The sequence below is a fragment of the Rhipicephalus microplus genome, chromosome 7 (assembly GCF_043290135.1).
Source record: "Rhipicephalus microplus isolate Deutch F79 chromosome 7, USDA_Rmic, whole genome shotgun sequence".
NCBI classification, from domain to species: domain Eukaryota; kingdom Metazoa; phylum Arthropoda; class Arachnida; order Ixodida; family Ixodidae; genus Rhipicephalus; species Rhipicephalus microplus.
In genome coordinates, this window is record NC_134706.1 from 27,748,663 (window position 1) to 27,773,693 (window position 25,031).

The 25,031-nt window shown below is 47.2% G+C and overlaps 2 protein-coding genes and 1 long non-coding RNA gene across 3 annotated transcripts; 1 reads left to right on the top strand and 2 right to left on the bottom strand.

Moving 5' to 3' along the window:
• Positions 1 to 287: 287 nt before the first annotated feature.
• Positions 288 to 3,776, bottom strand: LOC119179954 (uncharacterized). Its single transcript, XR_005110920.2, has 2 exons — positions 3,631 to 3,776; positions 288 to 539 (listed from the first exon to the last, which is right to left on the bottom strand). It is a non-coding gene; the product is annotated as an uncharacterized LOC119179954 (long non-coding RNA).
• A 10,855-nt stretch (positions 3,777 to 14,631) lies between these two features.
• On the bottom strand, positions 14,632 to 18,402 carry LOC119179734 (uncharacterized). The gene is made up of 2 exons (XM_037430853.2): positions 16,850 to 18,402; positions 14,632 to 15,031 (listed from the first exon to the last, which is right to left on the bottom strand). The coding sequence occupies exons 1-2, from the start codon at positions 18,272 to 18,274 to the stop codon at positions 14,729 to 14,731; spliced, it is 1,728 nt and encodes a 575-aa protein (XP_037286750.2). The 5' UTR covers positions 18,275 to 18,402; the 3' UTR covers positions 14,632 to 14,728.
• A 1,634-nt stretch (positions 18,403 to 20,036) lies between these two features.
• LOC119179318 (uncharacterized) lies at positions 20,037 to 23,062 on the top strand. The gene is made up of 2 exons (XM_075868089.1): positions 20,037 to 21,521; positions 22,652 to 23,062. The coding sequence occupies exons 1-2, from the start codon at positions 20,097 to 20,099 to the stop codon at positions 22,952 to 22,954; spliced, it is 1,728 nt and encodes a 575-aa protein (XP_075724204.1). The 5' UTR covers positions 20,037 to 20,096; the 3' UTR covers positions 22,955 to 23,062.
• Positions 23,063 to 25,031: the final 1,969 nt, after the last annotated feature.

Sequence of the window (25,031 nt, forward strand, 5' to 3'; positions counted from 1 at the left end):
CATCGATGACGAAAATGGGCAAAGTAATGTTCCCAGCAAATTTTGTTCATATTCAGTGACCTCTGAATATAGCCCGAGTTGGGCTGTATAAGGCATTAAAGAGACTCTGAAACGGCTTTTTTTTACTTTCAAATTTTGTCTTTGTCTGTAGGTTTCAGCATCGACAAATGATTCGCACCATGAATCGAGTGCCGCGCCTTGTATCAAGGCAGCTATGGACAATTGTATGTTACCCTACTTCTGAGTAATACGCAGCTGTCACTGGCTGTGGCAGCCCACTCAGCCGGTCGAGTTGTTGACGAGTGTTTATTTGAAAAGGTGTTTGCAACATCTTTCGCAGTCATTCCGGTTTTCGTAGTGGTATCCCTTGCAGAAGCGCTGTGGATGTGGATAGCACCTGCGGCCACCTCCCGGAAAGTAATGCAACCTGGTGAGCCTTGTGGGTTGTGTCCCAGGGATCATTTTGCAGTCTGGCTTTCGTGGCTTCGCGCATGACCTCCGACACGTCGCTCCAACTCCTTGCGCAGGTCGCAACACTGCTGCAAACGGAACAATGTTTTGCTGTTAGGTCAGAGTGACGACGGAAGAGCGTGCTTAGCAGCCTTTTGTTCGACGACAGTACAAACCGGTATACACCTGCGACACTCGATCACCGTAAAACTATCCAGAATGGTAATGTATGCTAACCTCCCACGCACTTAAGCGGGAGTCCGGAAGCGTCAGTTACGCAGCGTAGCATAATGGAGTTTTTTTTTCGTGCCCATAATAGCAACCGGTCGGAAATCCATCAGATGGAGACGGAGATCAAAGAAATAGATAGGGCAAATGACTATATCACGCACGTGGGAAAAGTTGTTCCGGGAAAGACCAGCATTTCAGCCGCGCGGGACTACACTTCGTCGGAATAACGTTTCGGCATGGTACCACGGCCGAAACGTTGTTCTGTCTGCTATATATATATATATATATATATATATATATATATATATATATATATATATATATATATATATATATATATATATATATATATATATATATATATATATATATATATATATATATATATATATATATAACACAAATGCACAAATCACAGATGCACAAATAAGCCATGTTGTTAGTTTTCATGTTATGACACATAGTTTAACTGCAAGATGCCACTGCTGTCTTAGCATGGAGTGTGCTGCCTCTGCCGTAATATGCCTCTGCCAAGAAAAGGTTGTGCGTAGGAGTATTTGGCACTGCCATTTACAGATTTGCATGCAAATAAAAATTACGGCAAGCGTTCCAACGGACACATTACCCCTATGCACACATACTCGTATGGACTTGTAGCCCTTTCGATATCCGTAGCGGCGACCGTTAGTACCATATACATGTGTAGCGTAGCAAATTAATGATGATGATGATGATTATACCTGGTAGATTGGAACATACCCTCTCAGGGTGACCGGCCCACAGCGCGCACATACAAAGACACGAGCAAAACGTACCGAGTGCTCCCGTCGTATTTCCGTGGCGAAACTGTGTTAGTCTATCTCCTGCGTCGTCGTGGTTGTAACGGTCAACGTCTTCATAAATCAGTTAGTGAGTATGCGCCATTGGCTGAACCGACAGATGACGTCTTCTCGTTTTCACCAGTCTGATGCAAGCGCGCGCATTTCAGTTCTAGCGGCGTATTCGGGACGCTAGGGGACCTTGCTAGCCAATCGTACGGACTCGCGCCCAGGAACGTCATGTAACGCAGCTTTTTTGAGCTATCCAATCGGTGACCAAGCTGCAGTGGAGCCCCGGTGATTCCGGGATACGAACTAGCGAAGTCAAGGCAATACGGCAACCAAGTGTTGCCACTGCTACTGAGGGCAGCAAGGGTCGCGGCGAGGAAGGCCGCTAGGGCGATCGTGTGCACGGACAGTATCACTGTATGACCACCTTCACAGAGTAGATGAGCCGTTGAGTTTAGTGAAGACGTGAGCCTTTCTTTGGGTACTTGAACGCGGAGAAATCGTGATCTATCTATCTATCTATCTATCTATCTATCTATCTATCTATCTATCTATCTATCTATCTATCTATCTATCTATCTATCTATCTATCTATCTATCTATCTATCTATCTATCTATCTATCTATCTATCTATCTATCTATCTATCTATCTATTTGTTCGTCTATTTGTTTATATGTCTGTCTGTCTGTCTGTCTGTTTGTTTGTTTGTTTGTTTGTTTGTTTGTTTGTTTGTTTGTTTGTTTGTTTGTCACCCTATCCAGCTACCCGGCGAAAGTTTACGCAGTTGCTGAACACCCACCCATCTTGAACTATATAGTGGCTGGTTCATACTTGTGAACATTGTTGATCAAAACGCATATATACACTGCACGTATCAGAGGCGCAACATAAATGCGTAAGATTTAAGTAGTGTTTTCATTTTGGGTAGCATTCATTATTATATTTTTTTTTGCGGCAGAATTCAACCTCTCCACAGAAAAACGGTTAGAACAGAACAAATGTTGTGTCGTTTACCAGAAAATACATAGACACGTGATTGTAAAGACTCTATACAGTTTGTGGGGCAGCGCTGAAAATGCGATGCTATGTACGAAAGAAGGCCAGCAGAAGACCAGCCCTATCGACGACATTTGCAGCGAAGCACCTGAATACATGGCCAATGTTTAAAATCTGATCAGTGCTTTCTCATTAGAATAATGGTTCAAGCTAAAAAACCGCCTTTTAGTATTTATATATTGTAACGGGGAGTATTTAACAAGTGAACGCCGGTTGGGCTAACACTGCACATAGTGGGCAAGGTTGCAGGACAACAGGGCAGTCCAGACACGGCCCCACAACAACATCGTCGTCTTCATCCCTTCTGCGTCATTTCTATACACCCGTGCCTATAGGGTACATTTTTATACCCGTGACAATATGAAATCATCTGGATGAGGAACATTTGTAAGCATTGGAGCCGAAGAAAAATTTTTACCTTTATGGACGGATGGCACGCTAGATGTATTTGCCGTTGGCCTCGGCGGCCAACGGCAAATGCAGTGCGAAAAATAAACCAAAGAAAACAATGTGATGTAAAAGAGATCTTTCTTGCGTCTAACGCGAAGTAAGAATGCCAGAGCTTAGGACCTCTTGACCTTTATCAATTGTTTTCCTGATAGGTAGAATCAATTGAAGAGACGTACGTATTTTACTCTTCTATGGCTCTTGTACGATGTGCATCCAAAGACATGCATCCTCCTTTACACGTACGATTTCTTTTAGCTTTGGAATGTGATCTTCGTTTTGGCTTACTCATGAAACGTTTGCCCCGCCGCGGTGGTCTAGTGGCTAAGGTATATACTCAGCTGCTGACCCGCAGGTCGCGGGATCGAATCCCGGCTGCGGCGGCTGCATTTCCGATGGAGGCGGAAATGCTGTAGGCCCGTGTGCTCGGATTTGGGTGCACGTTAAAGAACCCCAGGTCGTCTACATTTCCGGAGCCTTATACTACGGCGTCTCTCATATTCATATGGTGGTTTTGGGACGTTAAACTCTACATATCACTCAATACTCATAAAACGTTTGGTGGGAAAACGTCCAGCCCCTCAGCCTTCCCGAAAAGAAAAGTAAAAATAGCGTACCACTGATCACGAATCCGCATACGATAAGCGGGGCAAGTCTCATTTCCGAACTTGAAAAGCTGCATCAATCGATGTATACTTTGTTGAATACGTACCACTTCTACCTGTCGCATTTGGCGTAATGGATATATATATTCACCAAGAGGGGCAGGTGTGCATCTGAGCTTTCTGGAATTCTAACGCAACGTTCGTGATTGATGTGAATGAAAGAAGGGTAAGAGACCAAGGGCGCATTTCCTTTGTTAGGCGAAGCCTAACGAAAACGACATGCATGCACTCAGGCCAAGAAAGGTATAGGTGATGTTATTTGTAGGCTTTTTAACGTAGCTGTAACGACACGTGTAGTGATTGATAATGCGATTCAAATCGTTTCCGGTATGTAATAGGTTTACCTTAATCTTGTCACTTAACGATGACACGACAAAGCTGTGCACACTAGCTCGGCGACAATGTTCTAATGTCAAGGGGACCAGAAGTGAAGGAACCACTTTGTTTGAATTTTGTGCATCAGTTAGTTTACCGGACAGTCCGCGACACGATAAATCTGAGTCGTTCTTGCGAGGTGCAAAGTTTTCGTGAAAATGCGTGGCAATTAACTCGCGCGTTCGATTGTAGCCCCCAGAGTACGCATATCAGCTTTGCGAGATTTGCTGAAGCCACGTTGGATGTAGTTGAACGTTATCGTATGACCTTTGCAGTTGAAACTCCCCTTGGTCAACGTGCGTATAGCATTCTTCAGCGCTTTTGTAGTGTACGAATCGCGTAACATTCATTGTACGCGGAAAGTAGCGCAGGCTCGCGATTTGCTCCTGCAAACCTTGGCCAACGCTGCGCCGCTTGATTTTTACGTTCGTCGATAGATGACAGCACACTGCGAGAGATTCGTTTCTTCCCGGGTGTCCGCGCCCAGATAAACGTGAAAAGTGACGTGTTGTTGGTGTTATCGAAGAGACGTTCGGCGGAGACAATTCCTCAGAATACTTTCAGCAGTGGTGTTCAAAGAAACCGTCTTGACGTCAAGGATTTTTCAGTATAACGCACACAGACTGACAGCGACGATGAACGATCGGCGGCTAACTCACGAGCAGCGAGTTGCACTTCACGTCCCCACCGTGCGTCAACGTTTTTTTTTTTTTTTTTTTCATGCTCGTAAGTCACTTTGACTGTACCTATTGTATAATATCTTTCAGTGAACCTAAAATAAAAGCATAATTTTCTTGTGCATTGCATGTAGCCCCATTATACAGTGGTTATTACGGAGCGCCGAATGCCGTCAAAACACTCAAGCTCGCCCACGCAGTGTAGTGGGTGAGTGAGAATTCATTAGAAGGCAGAGAGGTCGGCCTGAGCTAGATCACTCTAGCCTGCTACTCTACACAGGGGATAACGGAAGGAGAAAGGAAGGAGGGATGAAGGACGATGATGAGGAAAAGAGGTGGTACGTATGTACAGTAGCCACTATGGTGCGTATGTACAGTATGTACAGTAGCATAGTACCCTACAGTTTAGTATCTATAGTCCAGTGCTTTTGATAAAGTCTAAAACAGCCTTTCTAGCAGTTTTTGACACTGTTCGGTCTTTCATTGCTGCCAATATGTGGCTTTCACTCAATGGCGTTCGTCCGATGCTGACCATCGTCCATGCAGCGTAGCGAAATGGTTAGAGCAATGAAACGTGCAGTTACGACTATACAGCCCACGCTTTTGATGATTATATGTGGGGTTTAGCGTCCCAAAACCACCATATGATTATGAGAGACGCCGTAGTGGAAGGCTCCGGAAATTTAGACCACCTGGGGTTCTTTAACGTGCGCCCAAATCTGAGTACACGGGCCTACAACATTTCCGCCCCCATCAGAAATGCAGCCGCAGCAGCCGGGATTCGATCCCGCGACCTGCGGGTCAGCAGCCGAGTACTTTAGCCACTAGACCACCGCGGCGGGGCAGCCCACGCTTTTCTGCTGTTCTCCTACACTTCACCCGTACCGCCAGGACGACGTTGTTGTTCGACGAATTTTCACAATTTCTTTCGATATTTTTGTTGCGATCGCTCTGATGGAACCTGCAACAACCGAGCGCATGCAGTCAATTGCGCTCTGTTTTAGAGTGTGATCATGGCTATGACACTAGTGCTACTTAATGGGAAGTTAAATGCTTGGGTTGCTTTTAAGAAGCAACTCCGCGGTATACTTACAGCGCGAGTAATGACGACGGCGTAATATATAGTGGTGAATAAATCTTCCCCGTAACAAAATGTTTGCAAACCATCGCTACGTTAAACATTCGGTCACGTGCAGCCATGACGGTGCGCTACACGCTAGTGGCCCACTACTGCGGCAAATCCGTCAGGCAGGCTCAGCACAAAAGTATCTCGGAGTGCCATTCAGTTCATACGTCCATTCTAGTTTGTGTAGTTTTTCTGTAGCACGCACAGGATTACGCGAGGCTATATGTACTAATCCTTACACATAGTTTGATGTCTCGTCTATTCTTGATTAGTTTATTATTTATGAACAAAGTGAAACAATGTGTTCTATATACATTTCTGAGCATTTACTTCACCTTAAATTCTAATGATATCATCTTGTATTTTTGTTCGTTTTTTGAAATATCAGCGTTTTTTGATGTTCTGATTTTTTTATATAGAATTTGTATTCTGCTTGTATACTTTCTCCCGTTAGACCCCCTACTAGCCTATGGCTATGGGTCTAATGTGTTGTCATTTTTTGAAATGTAGTCATAACAACCTCAATAAAGTGAAAATGAAAAAAATGAAATGAAGGCATCGTTCATGCATGGTCGATTAGCTGCACACCACCACCCTTCGCACTGCGGCAAGAAATGAGGTAGCGAACATTTAGCGAGTCCGTTCGTTTGGGAAAGTACTTTGGTCCGATACACATTCACTCGACGATCAAGAGTTCATCCTGTTAAAGCAGCATGGGGCGTACGTCCTTGCGTCCTATCTTTTCCTACGCGAGTTCACGGGCTGATCGTCTTCACGCAGCCATCTTGGATTGCACGGCGCGCCACCTATAGCCCGTGGGCGTTGTGAATATTCCTTCGCAACTTGCAGCGCCTCGCCACCCATCGCAAAGTGCTGTTTTCTGCCGAGAGTGTTGCACCTTATGTTTAATGCATATTGATTTCAAACCTACTCTTCTGCTTTCCGTGTCTACTTAAGTAATCATGTCGTGTAACTCGTCCCCTGAGTTATTCACTGCAGTGCAATGTCATCAGAGAATCGCAGGTTACCAAGACTAGGATACTCTGTTAACTCTCATTCCTAACGTTTCTCAATATAAGGTTCTGAAAACCTCCTATGTGAAAGCGTGGTGAATAGCTTTGGCGATATGATGTTTTTTTTTTTTTTTTACTGACACCCTTCTTTATCAAGATTCTATCGCTTTCTTTATGGAGTACTACGGTCACTTTGCATGACGATTATCGGGTGCTCGCCGACGCTGCTTTGAACAACCGGCAGCTTCACGAACTAAGTATCTGGGACATGCAGGGCACCTCTGTTTCCGTATTTCTCGACCATCTAGTGCCCGGTCTTGAGCTTAACTACAATTTACTTATCTTGGATGTTCTATTCTACTGCGAGCCCAACGACCGTATATGTGCGCGAAGCCCAGGAAAGTGTGCGGTGCAACTGTAGCCTCGTCGACAGGGCTACTACGTTCGTGATGGGAGATTGCAGTTGATGGGAGACCACGAAGCGCCTTCGAACGCGTCGCTGAGGAGCCGGGACTCCTCATCAACGTCCGGCGGAAGGTGAACGCAAGTCCTGAGGCCGAGGACATGATTCGACGCGCGCAGTTGTTCGTGCGCTTCATGGACATGCACGATTACATGAGGCTTACTGGCGTCGTTGAATCACGCGTTGTTCTGCCCCGCCGCGGTGGTCTAGTGGTTAAGGTACTCGGCTGCTGACCCGCAGGGCGCGGGTTCGAATCCCGGCTACGGCGGCTGCATTTCCGATGGAGGCGGAAATGTTGTAGGCCCGTGTGCTCAGATTTGGGTGCACGTTAAAGAACCCCAGGTGGTCTAAATTTCCGGAGCCCTCCACTACGGCGTCTCTCATAATCATACAGTGGTTTTGGGACGTTAAACCCCACATATCAATCAATGAATCACGCGTTGAGGGCAAATTTCCTTGACGAAGGTCGGCTGCAGCAGGGCCAGCTGCACCCCGAATGTTGGCTGCACATTCGTCGTTATCTCATGATCGATGACGTCATTAAACTTTGATGGTCGTGACGGCATGTGCTGCCTTTTTTCTTGTGTGGCTGACCTGTCTATCCATAGGCTACCTTTTCCCAGGTGAAACACACTGTGCACTAAGGAAAACACAGACGATCAGGGTGAACAGAGTATGATGCGCTTCTTCGGAAAAACGCATCATCAGGTCTTTACATTCCTCGCCCGTGACCTACATAGCGCACCTTAAATTTCGCCATGTATCTCGACCAACAAGCCCATTCTCGCACCCTTTCAAGTATAACATTAGCTCATTGAGGGGCGTAACTCCATGACCTCGAAAGACCTGTTAGTTCTATAGGCACTCGTTGGGTGAGAGGTGGTCATTTTTAAATGCTATACATTTTTTTGCGTACTTAAGGCACTTTTGGTGTCTGTCTGTCTGTTTGTCTGTCTGTCTGTCTGTCTAGCCGCTTACGATTGTGTGCTCTCGTGATAAACCCATTAACTATAGAAGAAATATCATAGTCCCAACAGGAATCGAACCCCAGCACTCCGCGTTTCAATGAAGTATTATACCACGGAGCCAGGCCACGTCTCGTGTAGGCGCTCTTCGTGAAACGTCCATCGTGATTGCAGTATACATATTCTTCCTATTTCCGATTTTCAGGACGTCTTCTGCATAGCTGTGTATATTCCCCTTTATTTTTCACTGCAATTCTACGATTATCGTCTTGTCTTTTTTTACATTTTGCACTGATTTGTTTTTTGTTTATGTTTACGCTCTCATCTGATTTTTTTTTTCTGTAGACTGTATGGTATTGTTGATTTTTGTTGTTTCATTTTTTTGCGTGCGCCCTGCACAAAAACCCTGTGGTTGTTCCTAACCTGGTTCCTGGAGACGCGAGGCTCGCGGCACCTTCTGTGTTGTACTTTTCGCCCGCGGCGTGGAAAAGCCTGCTTTTCTATCCCACCGTCTTTTGCAGTGGGTGCTTTATACTGCGTTTTTGGTGTTGCCACAGGCAACAAAGTGTTGCGAACTGTTGAGCGCAGCAGTGTGTGCTTCCCGCGCGGCGCTCGGCGCCTTGACTGTCCGAACGCGCGTGCGCAGACAATGAACGCTGACCTGTGGTATAGTGTACTAGTACACTACACCTGTGGCTCGCTAAGACCGAAGGCACGCTATATATAGGCTTACATTTCTTCATTGTATATATTATAATGGAAATGCCATTAACCCTCTCGATTATCGTTTCACTCCAACGTACGTCTCTAATCGTCAGGACCATTCACGAAAAATATTGGAATACCGTTACAAAACCCACTCTTTCGGTAGTTCTTTTTTCGTAAAAACAATACAGGAATGGAACCGTCTACAGGATGATCTCGTCAATGAAACTGATAATGAATCCTTTTTTTTCTTCATTGTAACAACTCCTACAATATCACTGCCACTAAGAATGGTTTGCTTTCTCGAAGCGTGTGCGTGTTTTCAAGCGCATGACTGTGACGTTGTTTTCACTCACCAATGTTCGAGCGTTTTTTTTTGTCTTAAAATATTTTGAGTGTTGTTTTATTTGTTGAATCTATTGTTTTGATTGAAAACTATGTAGTCAAATTATTATGTGTACCTCCCCTACGTAATGCCTCACGGCGATGTAGGTGAAATGTAAATAAATAAATAAATAAATAAATAAATAAAATATATAGTGGCTGTACTCCTGCGGGATACATGTACACTACAACCATCAGCTTCGTTTTTACAGAGTAAGCTGTTATGAGACCGCAACTTGGGTCACGTGCAGTTGTCCGCCGCCGCCGCAGGTGTCCGTAACCACTTCGGGCGAAGATAGAAAGAAAAAAAAACTTGCACCATTGACACAGTGGTGCTCCAACCCGTTTCTGCTGGGTGCCAGCTCAGTATTCTACCACTGAGCCACGCCGGCGCATGGGACTTGTTGGCAAACTTGCCTTAGTCAGGCTTGATGTCGGAAAAGCAATCGCGTTAATACGACTTATAAAGCGTGTTAAAACAGAGAAGGAACAACCAGTCGTTCTCACAACGCGAATACCGTATACCGAGTGGGTAGTTGGTGGAAATTTCCGGAGCCCTCCACTACGGCGTCTCCCATAATCGTATGGTGGTTTTGGGACGTTAAACCCCACATATCAATCAATCAACGAGTGGGTCGTCCGATGCTCCAACCCATTACAAAAGCTTGTTCTTGTTCCCCTATTAACTCTGGCGCATACCCACTTCGACCATAATTCCTCGTCGTCGTCAGCCATTGCATGAACAATTGGCACAAAATTCCCTGCAAGCGTTTAGCGGATACCACGCTTCTCAGAAGAATGAGGGAAAATAGCGTAGCGAATAAGACGGTAAGTTGGGCCAGTTGGTTGGGATCCGTCGTGAACTTGTTAACAGCTCAACACCAGAAAAAACAGGACAGGGAAGGAGCAAAAGAGAAATGCAACCGTCTTTTCTTTCAGTTTTGCTTCTTCTCCTTCCTGCGTTTTTGGTGTTGCGCTGTAAACAAGTTCACGATAGCATAACGAATGCCCCAGAATTTTATTATTAATGTGCTAGTGGGAATCAAGCAATTCTACTTGCAGTAGTTACCCAATGATTATTTTGAAAAGGCTCTGAAAGGCCGCTCTTCTATATAGCTCTCGCTGTGACTGTGCTGTGCCTTCCGCGCAGGCTTGGCGTTTTTTGATATTTTTTCGTACTGGCAAGTGTTTTCATCGTGCGAACATAAGGAAAATGGACATGGGTATAGACAGAAAGAGCGCTGAACGCGATTATATACCTGGCTGGGCTTCAGAGCAATCGAGGACCTGTCACACGTGTTTTGATATTGACACATTGACTAGGCTTGTCGTCTATTTTCCGGTTCTGTATCGTTTTTTCGGGCACATATTTTGCCAAACGATACAACAATATCACAATAACGTTGCGTATAGTGCAAGCGTATACATTGCCGCGGGATGCACGAACATGCGATTATCATAACGATTGATTGATTGATTTGTGGGGTTTAACGTCCCAAAACCGGCTCTTCTTTACAAAAGGCATGCACGTTACTGCACGCATTCACTTGAGACCACTTAGTGGCCGCATAGCAACAATGCATTTCACGCACATAATTGCTGTTTTTTAAAGCATGATATCCATTACACACGATGTAGCCATATGAAATAGCTTCACTCACACAAGATACTTTCAATTTTATCAATAGGCACCCGGCAATGCAGTTTGCGAAAACCGATGGTAGCGCCAAAACACACAGCCTAGCGAATAGACACCGCAAAACCGGGCCCGCCCCTGCGTCGCCTAGAGAGTATAGATGCAGCAAAAGCAGACTTGCTAGGGTACATTTTTTTAGGGGCGAAGCTCCTTAGGGCGTGGGCTGTGCGTCCCCTGTAGCCTGTATGTAGCCACCTCTAGTTTAGTTCTTGCAGTGTTCACTAGATGGCGGTACCGTCTCCTGTATGTAGCCACCTCTCGTTTAGTTCTTGTAGTGTTTACTAGATGGTGGTACTTGTAGCTGATGATGAAAAGATGCAAGATGTTATAAACTAGAAAGCGGTACTTGTAGTTGATGAAAGACGCGAGATCTTATAAAATAGGAATGATGTCACATATGGCGCGTGTCATTGTTTGAAGGCAATCGTTCTATTTAGTGCGGCGACGTACGCTAGGGGGAGCGATGTAATAAAATCGAGTGGGCAAAATGTACAGAGGATTCATGGTTTACCAGGTTTACCTCCCGAGCTTCGCCCTCTCATCATCATTCACTTTGTGGATATGGCGGAATTTTTTTTATTCAGTGGTCAACAAGAGGGTCACGCGTGATTATGGAAGTGCCCAGGAAGCGTTCTTTGAGCACGCGCCAAAAAAGAGCAATGACACTTCAGCATGCCGATGTGTTCAGCGAGAGTTTCATTTTCATCGTGTCCCTGGCGGTCGTTACCAACAATGCTGAGGCGGCCCAAAAGAGCTCCATCGCGCACTCTGGTCCAGTGTCGGGTGTCTATAGCGTTATAGTAATCCTAACTTTAAACTTCTCGAGTAACATAGTACAATAAAAAAATTCGGCAGATCCCACGTACCTGGGAATCTGCGTTATGCGAAGCATGTGGAGGAAATTGATTTGGTTGATATGTGGGGTTTAAACGTCCCAAAACCACCATATGATTATGAGAGACGCCGTAGTGGAGGGCTCCGGAAATGTCGACCACCTGGGGTTCTTTAACGTGCACCCAAATCAGAGCACACCGCATCAACAAAGTAACAAGCCCTGAAACTTCTCTTACGTTCACTTGACCGTCTAGCATTTTCGATGTTTTACCTGGAATTTTTATCTTTTTATCTTGTTTTATATTGCCACCTAGAGTTGTGAGCCGGCAAGTCCTAGCCAGCCAAAAATGGTGAAGAGAACAAAGACGAAGTACGATAAAAACATAGTACGATAAAAAAAAATCCCAGCTTTGCCGCACAGTCGAAGCAATAAACGCGATAGCAACAAATTGGAAGGTCACGCGTAGAAGTGCCAGCATATGGAAACGTGTGCCGCGTTTCTGACGTACAAATGACGCACAACACGTACTCTCAGGTACAGACAAACGCGAATAAGCGTCTCATTTGTTACTTCGCCGTGTCTGAAAAGCGCGCTCCTTTCGCAAACGTAGACTGGGCAATGATTGCAGTGACCTTTGTGCGCCCGCTTACTAAAACAGAATAGTTCCGGTAAAAGTGGAACGCCAGCGTACGATTCTCCCTACCGCAGGTTAGGGCGCGCGAGGAGCGTCGACTACCCCCCCCCCCCCCCCCCGCTTTGCGGGGCAATGTGTGTAAGAGATGAGAGCACGGCCGCCATGTCGTGACGATGCTGCTACGCGCGCTCATTGCGCCATCTCGCTGGTAATGCTGAAAACACGAACCACGCTACCCCCCGTGATGCCCGTTGGCAGCGGTAAGTGGTAGATATAGATAGCTTGCCGTTTGAACTTTGAAAGACGTAATCATAGGTCGCTCTGTGGTTAACGCCTCGCTTTCCCAGTTCAGAGGACCTAAGTTTGATTCCACATGCCGGAGTCTTTTTCTAGATTTTTTTTTCTTTCTTGTATTTTCATATGTAGAGATACCTATACATATGCGGTGAGTGGTGGCGACGCCAGCGGCAAAATTCAGCCGAGAGTGCCTATATAATTGCTATCACAATAAAAAGTATGCTCTAAGTGGTAGAAGTATGCAGGCACAGAATATAGCTACAGCGGTTAACTTTTGAAAAGGAACCTGGAAAGTCCATCAATTTTAAATCGTTTATAATGAGCACCTTGACTGTGTATATGGTTACGTATTTCGTTGAATTGCTTTTGTTCTTTGTAAGAGTAAGATAGTCATGGTTCACGCTTTTCTCTTTCACATACGTGCACGCACAGGTACAAACGCTCTCGCAAACATATGTCTTTTGAATCGCGCCTCCCCCTGAAAAAGTGTATCGAAACTAACCTGCGCGTTTCGGCACCGCATTATCTAAGAGGGGCCCTGAAACACCTTTTCAATTATTCATGGTATGGATTCACCAAAGGAGCTTATTGCCTCACGAATTCACCACCGCAAAAATTTCTACAATCTGTCCAGTACGAGCGGAGGTACAAAGATTAGTCACTCGCTGCAATTGCAATCCCGACGAAAATGCTGGACGCTAAGCAGGGGTAGGTATGGCAAGGGGGAAAGGGGAATACGTCACGCGCATTTCGTTAGAGTAACCTAGGTCACTCTAACCTCGTGTCCGCGACACTTTTTATTGAAAGAAATTTATGTAGCGTGAGGCGAAAAAACGAACACAGGAAAGAATAGACTGAGAGGACAGAGCGCTACTTTCAACACATTTTATAAAGTATTCAAAAAAGTAAGAAGAATAGCCTTGATGTATTTTAATGCAAAAACTCACAAAGTTAACACTCCTTTTCAAGTAATAGTCTCAGAAATAGGTACTTGGCAGAAAGAACTCGCAGCTTTTTTGTTAGACAAACTCAATCTTCTCGAAGTCTGAGATCAGTTTTTAGTCAAGAGTTCCGATAGTATGTTAAGGTTCATGGAAGCTCATGAAAATGAAGGGCTAAAAGCCTTCTCAATTGACGAGACAGACCTGTACTATTCCCTCCCCCATCCACAAATGCTAAAATGGGTTGGAAGTAGCGCTCTGTCGTCTCAGTCTATTCTTTCCTGTGTTCATTTTTTCGCCTCGCGCTACATAAATTTCTAATGTTTCGCCAACAAGCCCACATCGCCACTCTTGTTTATTGCGATCGCAGATGTATGCCAGGACAAGTCATGGCCTCTCGTGGCCCTTCCTGTAACGACCGATCACACCTTGCTCAAATCGGCTAATGGCTGCTAAGGCAATGGCTTTGACGAGTAATGTTTGAGCTTGTTCCGTTATCTGTCGAGAGAAGTGCAAGCAATATTTGGTCGACTTGAAGAACTTTCTTTAAATTTCTGACCGCATGCTGCGCTACATTATTTGGCTCGCGTATTCGCGGGAACCCCTACCACAAACCGGCAGCGTTTTCTAACCATGCTCAAACCAACGCTTATAGATACTATAAACGTTGGCTCGAACAGCGTTGCAGGGCCCCTTTAAACTTTCCCTCCCGTGACACAGGAAGTGGATCGCTTTTCGGCTGCGTAAATAGGTTGCTATGGCATGCCGTTTCATCCGACTTCGTATATTGGATCAGACACAAAATCGACCCGGCCCTTAAGAATGTCCCAGACTACAAACTCTTGAACCTGCTTAACAGTTTATTATAAAACACGTCCAACGACGGAAGCGGAAGCCGTGATTGGATAAAAGACTATTGGAACACGCGCATTGCACAATTCATGCTACAAATACAGTCTCACAGTCGCGGTTGACCGGCTTGACCATTCCTATGAACGTCGCCGTCGAGCAGCACGCGATGCAGGGACCTCCTCGCGACAGGACTCCATCTTGGCCCCGTCGAAGCCACGTGACCCGCTGCTCGGTGGCTTCGGTGTGATGCTTGTAGTGAATGTGGACGCACTCCAGTTGACGTGCGCGATCAAGGATCTGATCCAAATACAACAGCGCCTCGATGTTGCCCACGGGCATCCACGTCAAAAGGCACAAGTGCCGGAGGCTGGCCATGACGGACAAGCTGACCTGGCGAAATAAAGGTGGAATGATTATGCATAGATAGATGCACTAAGGCATGTTGCCGGGCTTTTCGGGTGGGGTTCACCATTTGTATGGTTGTAGCTCGCCGCGACAAGGACGCAAGAGACATGCGCACACAGACAACGCTATTACTTGCAACTAATGTTTATTTGCAATCGCACTATTTCTGCTATTTGTACGATGGTGGTAGATCCGATTGAAACCTAGGAAACAGCAAGTAAGAATATGGCATAGCTCTACACGCGTCATCACTGATTATGGAAATCAGCACTCGCCTGTACGTCAAACCAAAGATTCTATAGATACCTCACTTCTTCTTCAGCTATACAGGCTAAGGGTTCCACACTCACGAATTTCTCTTACATTTAGTCAATTCTGTAGGCTTCAGTGATTTAGTGCGTAGTTCTCACAGTGTTCTTATAGCGGTTTGTGTGTGTGTGTGTGTGTGTGTGTGTGTGTGTGTGTGTGTGTGTGTGTGTGTGTGTGTGTGTGTGTGTGTGTGTGTGTGTGTGTGTGTGTGTGTGTGTGTGTGTGTGTGTGTGTGTGTGTGTGTGTGTGTGTGTGTGTGTGTGTGTGTTTTTGTGTGTCCTTGCCATGGTGCGCTACAACCACATGAAGGATAATCGGGCGAAGCTTGGGGCCCTTTAAACTCCCGATTTCTGTATTGTGTGTTGTATGTATAGCCTTTAGAGACTCCGTCGAGAAAAGAAATTACGAAACTAAATGTTTTGCGCCGTTTTCCGCGTTACCATTTAGCGATTAGAGATACTAGAGAGTTTTGGCAAGCTACGGAAACAGGTTACGGAAAGGCGGCAACACGGAATCGGCTGACCAGTGCACATGCGCGACCATTATATATATGCGCATACGGAAAGGAACCGTGCCATATTTCTGTAACTTGTTTCCGTAGCTTGCTAAAGCTCTCTACTTATCAGTAAGCTTTTCGTCCCAAGAACATATCTTCATCAATGTGCTCACGGATATTAAATAATGATGCATTTTTTTTTATGACGGGTCGCACAGTCAAGTTACAAGTGATAACCACTGTTGTGCCCGCCTTCAACAACAGAAAAGAACGCAATGAAAGCTTCAACCTGTCTCATCTTTTATATACAGCGCCTCCTTCCGTATGCTGAACTTTCAATATAGATTCGCGCATCTTGAGAAGGCCGGGTGCTAGACATCGACTCAGAGTTTACTCTCGCAAACAATAGAAATGTACAACACATGCACACAATCCAGAAAGATGTGCGCATACGGCGCGATTAACCCATTAAACTGCCACGTCGGTTGCTACGCAAATCCAGAAGGGCGTATATATGCTCACATATTTTTCTGCTTTTAGACGGATGAAGTAGGACTCAAATTTCGGCCAGTTGAGTGAACAACAAAGCTACGCGATATGCGGATATCCATGAAATCAGACATGCAAGAACACTGCAACCGTCTGCAAAAAGCCTCCCCCCTCTCTTTTTTTTTCTTTTCTGGTCGAGGGCGCAAAATGACTCTTGATCACATCTGGCAGCCCCGAACCGAAACAAATGTCGGCCTATGTCTCATTTCCTTTCTTATTATGTGTCTCTACCTTTTGGGCTTGTTCTTTTTCGCTTGGTAAGGTTAGTTCCACTTCGGATAACGAAATCAATTTTTTCGGCGCTGAATTTAGTCATGAGAACTAAAAGGAGATGCTGAACCACCCTGCATTTAAAAAAAAAAGCCATGTTACTGGCGAATCGCCAGCACATAAACAGGATCACGCTCTCCTGTTCGCAGACAGCGTCGGACGTAGGTAGGAAGACTTACCTGAAGAAGCTCATCCTGGATTGGCAGGTGAGGATGCTGAATGACGAGGCACTGGATGGAGCCGTTTTCGCCAAGATGCTCGCACAAACGGCCGTAATGAAGCTTATCGAAATAGCACCAATTCACCAGTCGAAGCCTAACCGCAGCTCCGTAACACTCAAGGAACCACAGCAGTGCATCGGAAGAGAGGTCGCACAGGGTCAGCCTGTCGATTGCGTTGTAACGATAGTAACCCTCTTTGGGTTTCGACCGGGGCCGCTCGGTCCATTCGGGGCTTATTAGAAGCTCACAGGAAGCGCACAGGGAGTGCCGCTGTAACCTGTGAATGCGTACATCAAGGTCTAGGAGGTTTGGGCAACTCGCTTCAAGACGGCGCACAGCGGATTGGCTTCGAAACGCGCACGGCGGCGCAGAAAACGCCTTCAGGGTATTCAGCATCCTTTCCTGAAGCAAATCCATCAGGTCCAGGTCGGGACGAACGTGGAGCGAACTCAGGTTGAGTTCGACCACATGTTCGAGTGCGACGCTAAAGAAGTTGCGAAGACATTCGCGGAACGCACCGCCTGCGGCAGGGTAAAAGAGCTCCTCGGCACTCGGCGTAAGCAGCACGAGACAGAGTTGGCGGACGTGTGTCCAGAGGCGCGGGCGGCTCGCCGCACTAAACAGCCTCTCAGTTTCGTCGTTCAAGACAGCAACTATTATCATCTGCGGGGGAAGAGCAGAGATTTGGTCCGAGTTTGCGATTTCAAGGAGTCCAAGGCTGCTCCACGAGGCGTCCGACCATGTGTGACGTAGGTTGGCGCAGACGGCTGCGATGACGCTGAAGGGCGAACTCAAGTCTGGCTCGTAGGGAAACGGAAGCGGCAGTTCGCTGGTGAACGTGAAGGACTCCAGCTTGAGGAGACTGTTGTGGAGATGTAGACACTCTGAGAGAGCTTTCGAGAAGGTTCCCCCCCGCACGACGTGAACGTGCAGTTCGGTCAGCCTCGGGTAGAATGCCAAAAGCTCCCGGAGGAGCTCGAAGTTGTGGTCGCCGCCGACCTCAACGTAGAGGCGACGTAGGCAGCTGCGAGACAGGACGATGGCGGCGCGCCGCGACGCTATCCGGTGCAAGTTCCAAATCTCGCCGTCCGCGTTCGCTGCGAAGGTGCCGACGAGAGACAACTCGAGCTCCTCGAGATGCGGAAGCCGTTCCACGGTCACCTCGAACAGTTCGCTCGGAGGAAGCGCGCAGGACGCGCAGTGCAGGCGCCGAAGGCAAACGCAGCAGCCGATCAGCTCGAGAAGCTTTTCAGGTTGCGGGACGACGTGGTTCCGGAGGACCAGTTCAGTGACGGCGGCCGGGTTTACAAGTCGCCGGACCAAGTCGGACACGTCTTCGTTCATCCCAAGGAACGCGGTCACCCCTTCACCGGATTCGGCCATAGTTCGTGCAAAATCGAGTCTCCTCTTAATCGAGTGCGCTGAACACGCAGTGTGCTTACGAACAGCCACGCAGGATTGTGCCGGACAATTTTTCGATTACAGACAAAATAACTTGTGCGATAGTTGAGCGTACGTGACGTCACAATGTTGTGGGGGGGGGGTGTTTCCCATTGAATCAGGTGATTTATTCCGAAGGAAGGTGCCATCGTAATCCAGATATGGGTATTCGCGAAAAAAAATCAGTTGGAGGCGCTGAAATCACGCATGCTTGGGTAGCCTAAAACCATCTAGGTTTTTAATAGCATGCCAGAGGGAAGTGCTGCGCTAAAGTCCAGTCTGCCGGATTCGGCGTTGTTCGACAAATCTCCCAGTCATTGTTTTCAAGTCGAAACTTTTTCTTTGATCGTATAGCTGTTCCCTTAAAGAAGCAGTGATACGAACTTGACGCATGTCACGTTTGTTTTTTTGTTTTGCGTCAACGCGTAGTTGTTGATTGATTGATATGGAGGGTTTAACGTCCCAAAGCCACCATATGATTATCAGAGACGCCGTAGTGGAGGGCGGCGGAAAATTCGACCACCTGGGGTTCTTTAACGTGCACCCAAATTTAAGCACACGAGCCTGCAACATTTCCGCCTCCATCGGAAATTCAGCCCCAGCAGCCGGGATTCGATCCCGCGACCTGCGGGTCAGCAGCCGAGTACCTTAGCCACTAGACCGCCGCGGCGGGGCAACGCGTAGTTGTCAATTCCCTATAGACGATACGGTACTAGTAATGCAACCAAAGGGCGAATTATTATGTATTATATCGATCAGTATGCAGTGTGGAACCCCATTCAAAATGGGTGCCAAGCCCGCCAATTTTAAGCACTTGCAAGCGGTCCCTTCCCGTGGTCTCATGCCACGCGGCCCCACGAAACGGTGACGCTAATTTCAGTTCACATTTCGTCTACTCGGCGTGCACGTGTCTTCGCCACACCCGTTGTCGTCGCCACCGTTATCAAGCGATGATCAAAACACTGAGGAATTCGTGCAGTGGCGAATCATGTTTGGTTCGGTCCGCTTCTGAGCGGTGATTCCGAAATCGACGCTGGATCGAGCAGCGACGAGGCAGCTGTAAACGGACGCTTGGGTGAGGCTGGCTGGTAAGCCATGCGAACGCTGCGAGCGTCTTACTTGTTCGCGATGACCGTATAGCTTCACATAATCGAATTCGCGCTCACGAATCAATGACAAATCACCCGCAGTGGCACAACGAAGACAAAGCAAGTGAAACCGTTGCCAGACAGCCAGGCATCGCCGGCAAATGGTACCACATGTTGACACCGCGATGACAACATCAATACTGTCGACGTCCTCGCTCACGATGAGCGAGTAGCGATGACATCGGGGCCACACGTTTCAGCTTTCGCTGGTTAATATATTTGCACGGAATGCTTGGGCGGTGAATTTTTCGTTTATCTTAGCCATATAAAGCTTTCGCTGCTAACGATTGATCTTGACGGCAACCACTGCATCCATAGAACGTCATGAACCCGAGACAATAGACACAAGCACCAGATTTTTCTGTGGCATGCTGAAAAAACAACAACTTCATATCTAGATTCATACCTGGATCCGATCTATTCATATCTGGATGACGAGGCGACGTCGTCCCTTCGGCGTAAACCACGTATTTTGATGGGCAGCACCTCCACGACATTGTGACGTCACGTGCGCGCAACTTTCGGCACAAGTTGTCGTACTTGTAATCGAAGAATTGCCCAGCGCAGTCGTGCCTGACTGTGCGTGAGCCTACTGCGCGTTCGCGCACTATACAACTATGGCCGAATCCGCACAAGAGGCGACCGTGTGTCTCGGCATCAACGAAGGGGTGTCAGACTTGGTACAGCGACTCGTAAACCCGGTCTCCGTCATCGAATTGGTACTCCGAAACTGCATCGTCAGGGAACCTGAAGCGCTTCTAGCACAAATCAGCCGCTGCGTCCACCTCCGGTGCCTGCGCTGCGCGTCCTGCGCGCTCGCACCAAGCCAACTGTTTCAGGTGACCATGGAACGGCTTCCAAATCTTGAGGAGCTCGAATTGTCTCTCGTAGATACCTTGGCAAGGAGCGTCGAGTCTGAGATCTCAAAAATTCGCCAGAGAGCCTCGCGACACGCGGCTATCATATTGTACAGGAGCAGCCTACGTCGCCTCTACGTTGAGGTCGGCGGCGACCACAATTTCAAGCTCCTCTGGGAGCTTGTAGGCTTCTACACAAGGTTGACCAAGCTACACGTTCACGTCGTTCGGGGAGGAGCATTCTCGAAAGCCGTCTCCGAGGCCCGACGTCTTCACGACAGTCTTGTCCGACTGGAATCCTTCACATTCACCAGTGAACTGCCGCTTCAGTTACCGTGCCGGCCAGATTTCACGTCGACCTTCAGCATCCTCGTAGCCGCTTGCCCGAACCTCCGTCACAGAAGAGTGGATGACTTGTGGAGCAGCCTTACGCTCCTTGCTATCGCGAACACTGATGAAATCTGCTTTCTCCCCCCACAGCTGGTAGTGGTTGCCTTGATGAACGATGAAATGGAGAGGCGCTTCCATGCGGCGAGTCGCCCACACCTCTGGACATACGTCCGCCAACTCTGTCTCCTGCTGCATCCGCCGACGCGCGACGACCCGTTTTACCCTCCCGCAGGTGGTGCGTTCCACCAATGTCTTCGCAACTTCTTTTCTGTCGCGCTCGACCAAGTCGTCGAGCTGAATCTGAGCTCACTCCACGTTCACCACGACCTCGACCTGATGGATTTGCTCCCGGAAAAGACACTGTATCGCCTGGAAGCGTTCTCTGCGCCGCCATGCGCGTTTCGAAGCCAGTCCGCCGTGCGCCGTCTGGAGGCCAGTTGCCCGAACCTCCTAAACCTTGATGTGCGCATCCAAAGGTTACAGGGGCACTTTCGGTGCGCTTCCTGCGAACTTCTAATTAGCGACGAATGGACCATGCAGCCGTGGTCGATACCCGGGGCGTTCTACTACCGTTTTAAAGGCATCGCCAGGCTGACATTGTGTGACGTGTCTTCTGAGGCACTGCTATGGTTCCTGGAGTGTTACGGAGCGGCAGTTATTCTTCGATTGGCGAACTGGCGCCACTTCGATATCCTGCATTTCGGACGTTTGTGCGAGCATCTTGGCGTAAACGACTCTATCCGGTGCCTCGTTATTCAGCATGATAATTTGCCCATTAACGACGAGCGTCTCCAGGTGAGTCGTCTTAATATCCAAACTGTCTAGGGGGAACAGCAGTGCGTGGTGCTGTTTGAGCAGTGGTGACTCGCTGAAGACAGCACATCTTAATTGGGTTTGTCTTGCGCCTTTTAGTTGTGGCCATAGACTCAACGTTGAAACTTGAAGTAGTTGTTATCACCGCAACATGAATTTTACCAAGTGCAAATGAACAAGTCCCAAAGGAAGGCGCCCGTATAAACAGGACGGGAGTTAGTCAGGGGCGTACGCAGAATGCGGGAGAGGCACCACTTTTTTTTTTTCTGGAGTAAGGGCCGCCTAGCTAGATGTGATCGTGTGTCATTTTGTAGTCTGTATGCCATAAAAAAATTCGCTGGGGAACCGGGGTGGAGTGCCCTTCCCAGGTCACGGACGGCAAATTCATTGCATGTCTTACTTTTAGGACACCCGTATTTCAGGTGTAGCTAAAATACGGGGGTCCTCACTCACTCGCTAAATCTTTTACTTACGGCGTCCGTCTAAAAGCAGAAAAATGTGTTAGCATACTTTGGCTTTGCGTGCCAAAGAAAAAGCAAGTGATATTAAAGCTTAGTGCAGTAGTTGGGCCGTATGCACATCCTTGTGGTTTCTGCACATGTTTGCACATTTTCATCGTTTTGCGGGAGTAAACATATAGTTGATGCCTATAGCGCCTGACCTTGTCAATATGCGCAAATCAGTATTGAAACTTCAGAATTCGAAAAAAGGGACAGGGCAAAAGACGTGACAGGTTGAAGCTTTCATTACGTTCTTTTCTGTTGCTGAATGCTCACGCATCAAATAGGCGTCAGGCGCAACTCGTTGATTGTGTTACTCGTCATGAAAAAAAATCGTTGACCACTATACCTGAGCGCATTCAAGTCACCGAAAAACTGTTTTTGTGGTAAATGTTTCCTTTAACACGACGGAAAACTTACTGATCAGTTAGTCTTATCGTAAAATGGTAAGGAGTTAAACAATGCGAAACCTTTATTTTCAAAATTTATTTTCTCGGTGGTGTTTCTGAAGCTGTAAACATTCAACACACGCTACAAAGAGCGGGCGGGGCAAGGGCACCTAAGGATCGTACTGTGATCATCTATCTGTGCATTTAACCTTCATCCGAACAGGTCAGCTTGTCTCTCATGACCAGCCTTCGGCACCTCTGCCTCCTGACCTTGATGCCTGTGAACAACACCGATGCGCTGTTGTATTTGGATCAGATCCTTGGTCGCGCTCGTCAACTAGACTGCGTTCACATTCACTACAGGCCCGACACCGACAGATCCGTGCAGCGGGTCACGTGGTTACGACGGGGCCAAGATGGAGTCCTGTCGCGAGGAGGTCCCTGCTTCGGCTGCTGTTCGACGGCGACGTTCATAGGAATGGTCAAGCCGGTAAACCGCGACTGCAAAATTTCACTTGCGCGATGATTTATGAAATGCGTGTGTTAAGTTTCCCGAGCTGCGGCTTTAGGTTTTGCAGCGTTAAGGTTGCCGAACGTCTTTCTCTTTTATTAATAAAATGTTCAACTTCTTCAAGAGGTCGACGATCTCTTTATTACTGGACATCGTGAAGGGTTCATAAGGGTCAAGATGAAAACACAGTCTAATTTCGCATTTCATCCAACGTGTGGCGTCGGTTGATCTGGCATGCAACGTGTGCCTGCGACGTATTTATGCAGCCGTGCAGTGATCCACTTCTTCTCTAATGGGAGCGAAGGTTAAAGATCACGTGTTAACTAATATAAACCGCACACGCAGGCGGCTATAGCAAGAATTTTTTTCTGGAGGAAGGGTGATTCAACAAATCTTTATCGATGTTCGTCAGTGCGCTTGTAGAGGCATCGCATGGTTAACACGAATGGTCCGACAGCGGCGTCCTCTTCGCTGGATGGATGGATGTATGTGGCTGTACCATTTAGATCGGGTGGCGGCTAGCGCCACCTAGCCGTAATACTTAAAGAACTAACCACTAGATTTATCTTTTTTTTCCTTTAAATAGTAAAGTTGGACGGGTACTTTGCAGTGAAGGGTTTAATTTTCACTCGTGCCTTGACTTTAGCCACCAATAGCAAGAATAGCAAGAATAGCGGCGCTGACGTCGCTTCGGCTGACGTGAGCGCCGCTAAGCGTTGGACGCGGTCTTTTTGTTGCAACTAACGATAGATGGAGCTTGCGTCGATTTTCCTATGTAATTTCTGTTTCACTTCCGACTGACTGGTGGGTCGAATACAGATACTTTGCTGGTCAGTCTTCACCAGTTTTCTGTCGTGGCTACGCTTTCGGGTGCCCGCGAAATTCGTGGTCGTACGCTTACGGCAATGAACTATTGCGTGCGATAACTCCCGCACTTTTCGAGTCAAACTCACTCGTGAGCCGACTTACTCAGAGTCAGATAGAGCCGTGAGTCTTAGCGACTACTTGTGGGTTTGAGACCGAGTGAGTCCGGCTGAGAAAAAATTTTAGTAAGCAAGATTTCGAGTGAATCCCCTTGAGAAAAGCTTTTGTTAGTCTCAGTCTGAGTGAGTCGCTGTAGAAAAAGTAATTTCATGAGTAAGTTTCAGTCAGCTCAACATTCCTTTTTGCCGACAGATTGTTTTGAGACTGGCGGAAGTCAAGTACAGGCCATATGTGCATTTAGGCTGTTTGTGAAGTCACCAAGTGACCACGGCAAGTGCAGCGCCGAGGACATCATTTGTGAATTGGTGTAAGTAGCCGCTATATCATAATTCATCATTCTGGAAAGTAGTGAGGCACTCACTATGCATATGCGAGAACCTGACCTTCTAATAAGGCTGTGGATGATGATGCCGAAATAATGCCGATGAATATCGTCTTGAATCATTTGTAATGCGTGGGAAGCAAACAACTCACTCGTTAATTAATTGGTACTGTGTGCATTCGGGTTGATATCGTTCAGCTACAAGATAATACATCTTCCAACGTTATTCCTCGCTCGACACGGTGATTGGATACTTTTCCGAAAGCAATCCAATCAACGGCTTGAGTCTGCGGTAATAGTCGGCCGTCACACACCGTCACACACATTGGGTCGCTTCGACCCTCACTAGCGCGATAATTGCGATGCGGCAGCGGTTGAGAACTAAGCCACGAATGAAAAGTTGCCCGCGTGTCTATGTGCCTCACTGCGAATCTCGTCGAAAAATGATAGTCCTCTGGCGCGAGGTCTGGGGCAGGTATTTGTTGAGTGGGTTGTCAAGTGGTCAATTATATTTTGCCTTGCCTCAGACAGTGCCTTGTTCGTGTTGGATCGATCGGATCTGACTAGCATTGATAGGCGCTGCGTGAGATATGAACGCCATCTGTCACTAATATTGGGAAACGAAAGCTTCTGTAAAACGCAGAGCCTCGTGTAGATGGCAGCTCCATGTCACCTCAGCGAAGCGTAGGAAACACCCGCTTTTTATTTCAAAGCGTCGCATTATCAGCGTAGCATAAGAAACTCCGCGGTCTTTAGAATTACGTATCTATGCATTTTCTATTGAGG

What these genes read in the sequence shown, in the direction of transcription:
- LOC119179318 (XM_075868089.1), top strand. Translation starts at nt 20,097, where the DNA reads ATGGCCGAATCCGCACAAGAGGCGACCGTGTGTCTCGGCATCAACGAA. An exon ending in TTAACGACGAGCGTCTCCAG is followed by an intron (nt 21,522 to 22,651) that starts GTGAGTCGTCTT and finishes TCATCCGAACAG; the next exon opens with GTCAGCTTGTCTCTCATGAC.
- LOC119179734 (XM_037430853.2), bottom strand. Translation starts at nt 18,274, where the DNA reads ATGGCCGAATCCGGTGAAGGGGTGACCGCGTTCCTTGGGATGAACGAA. An exon ending in TCCAGGATGAGCTTCTTCAG is followed by an intron (nt 15,032 to 16,849) that starts GTAAGTCTTCCT and finishes TTATTTCGCCAG; the next exon opens with GTCAGCTTGTCCGTCATGGC.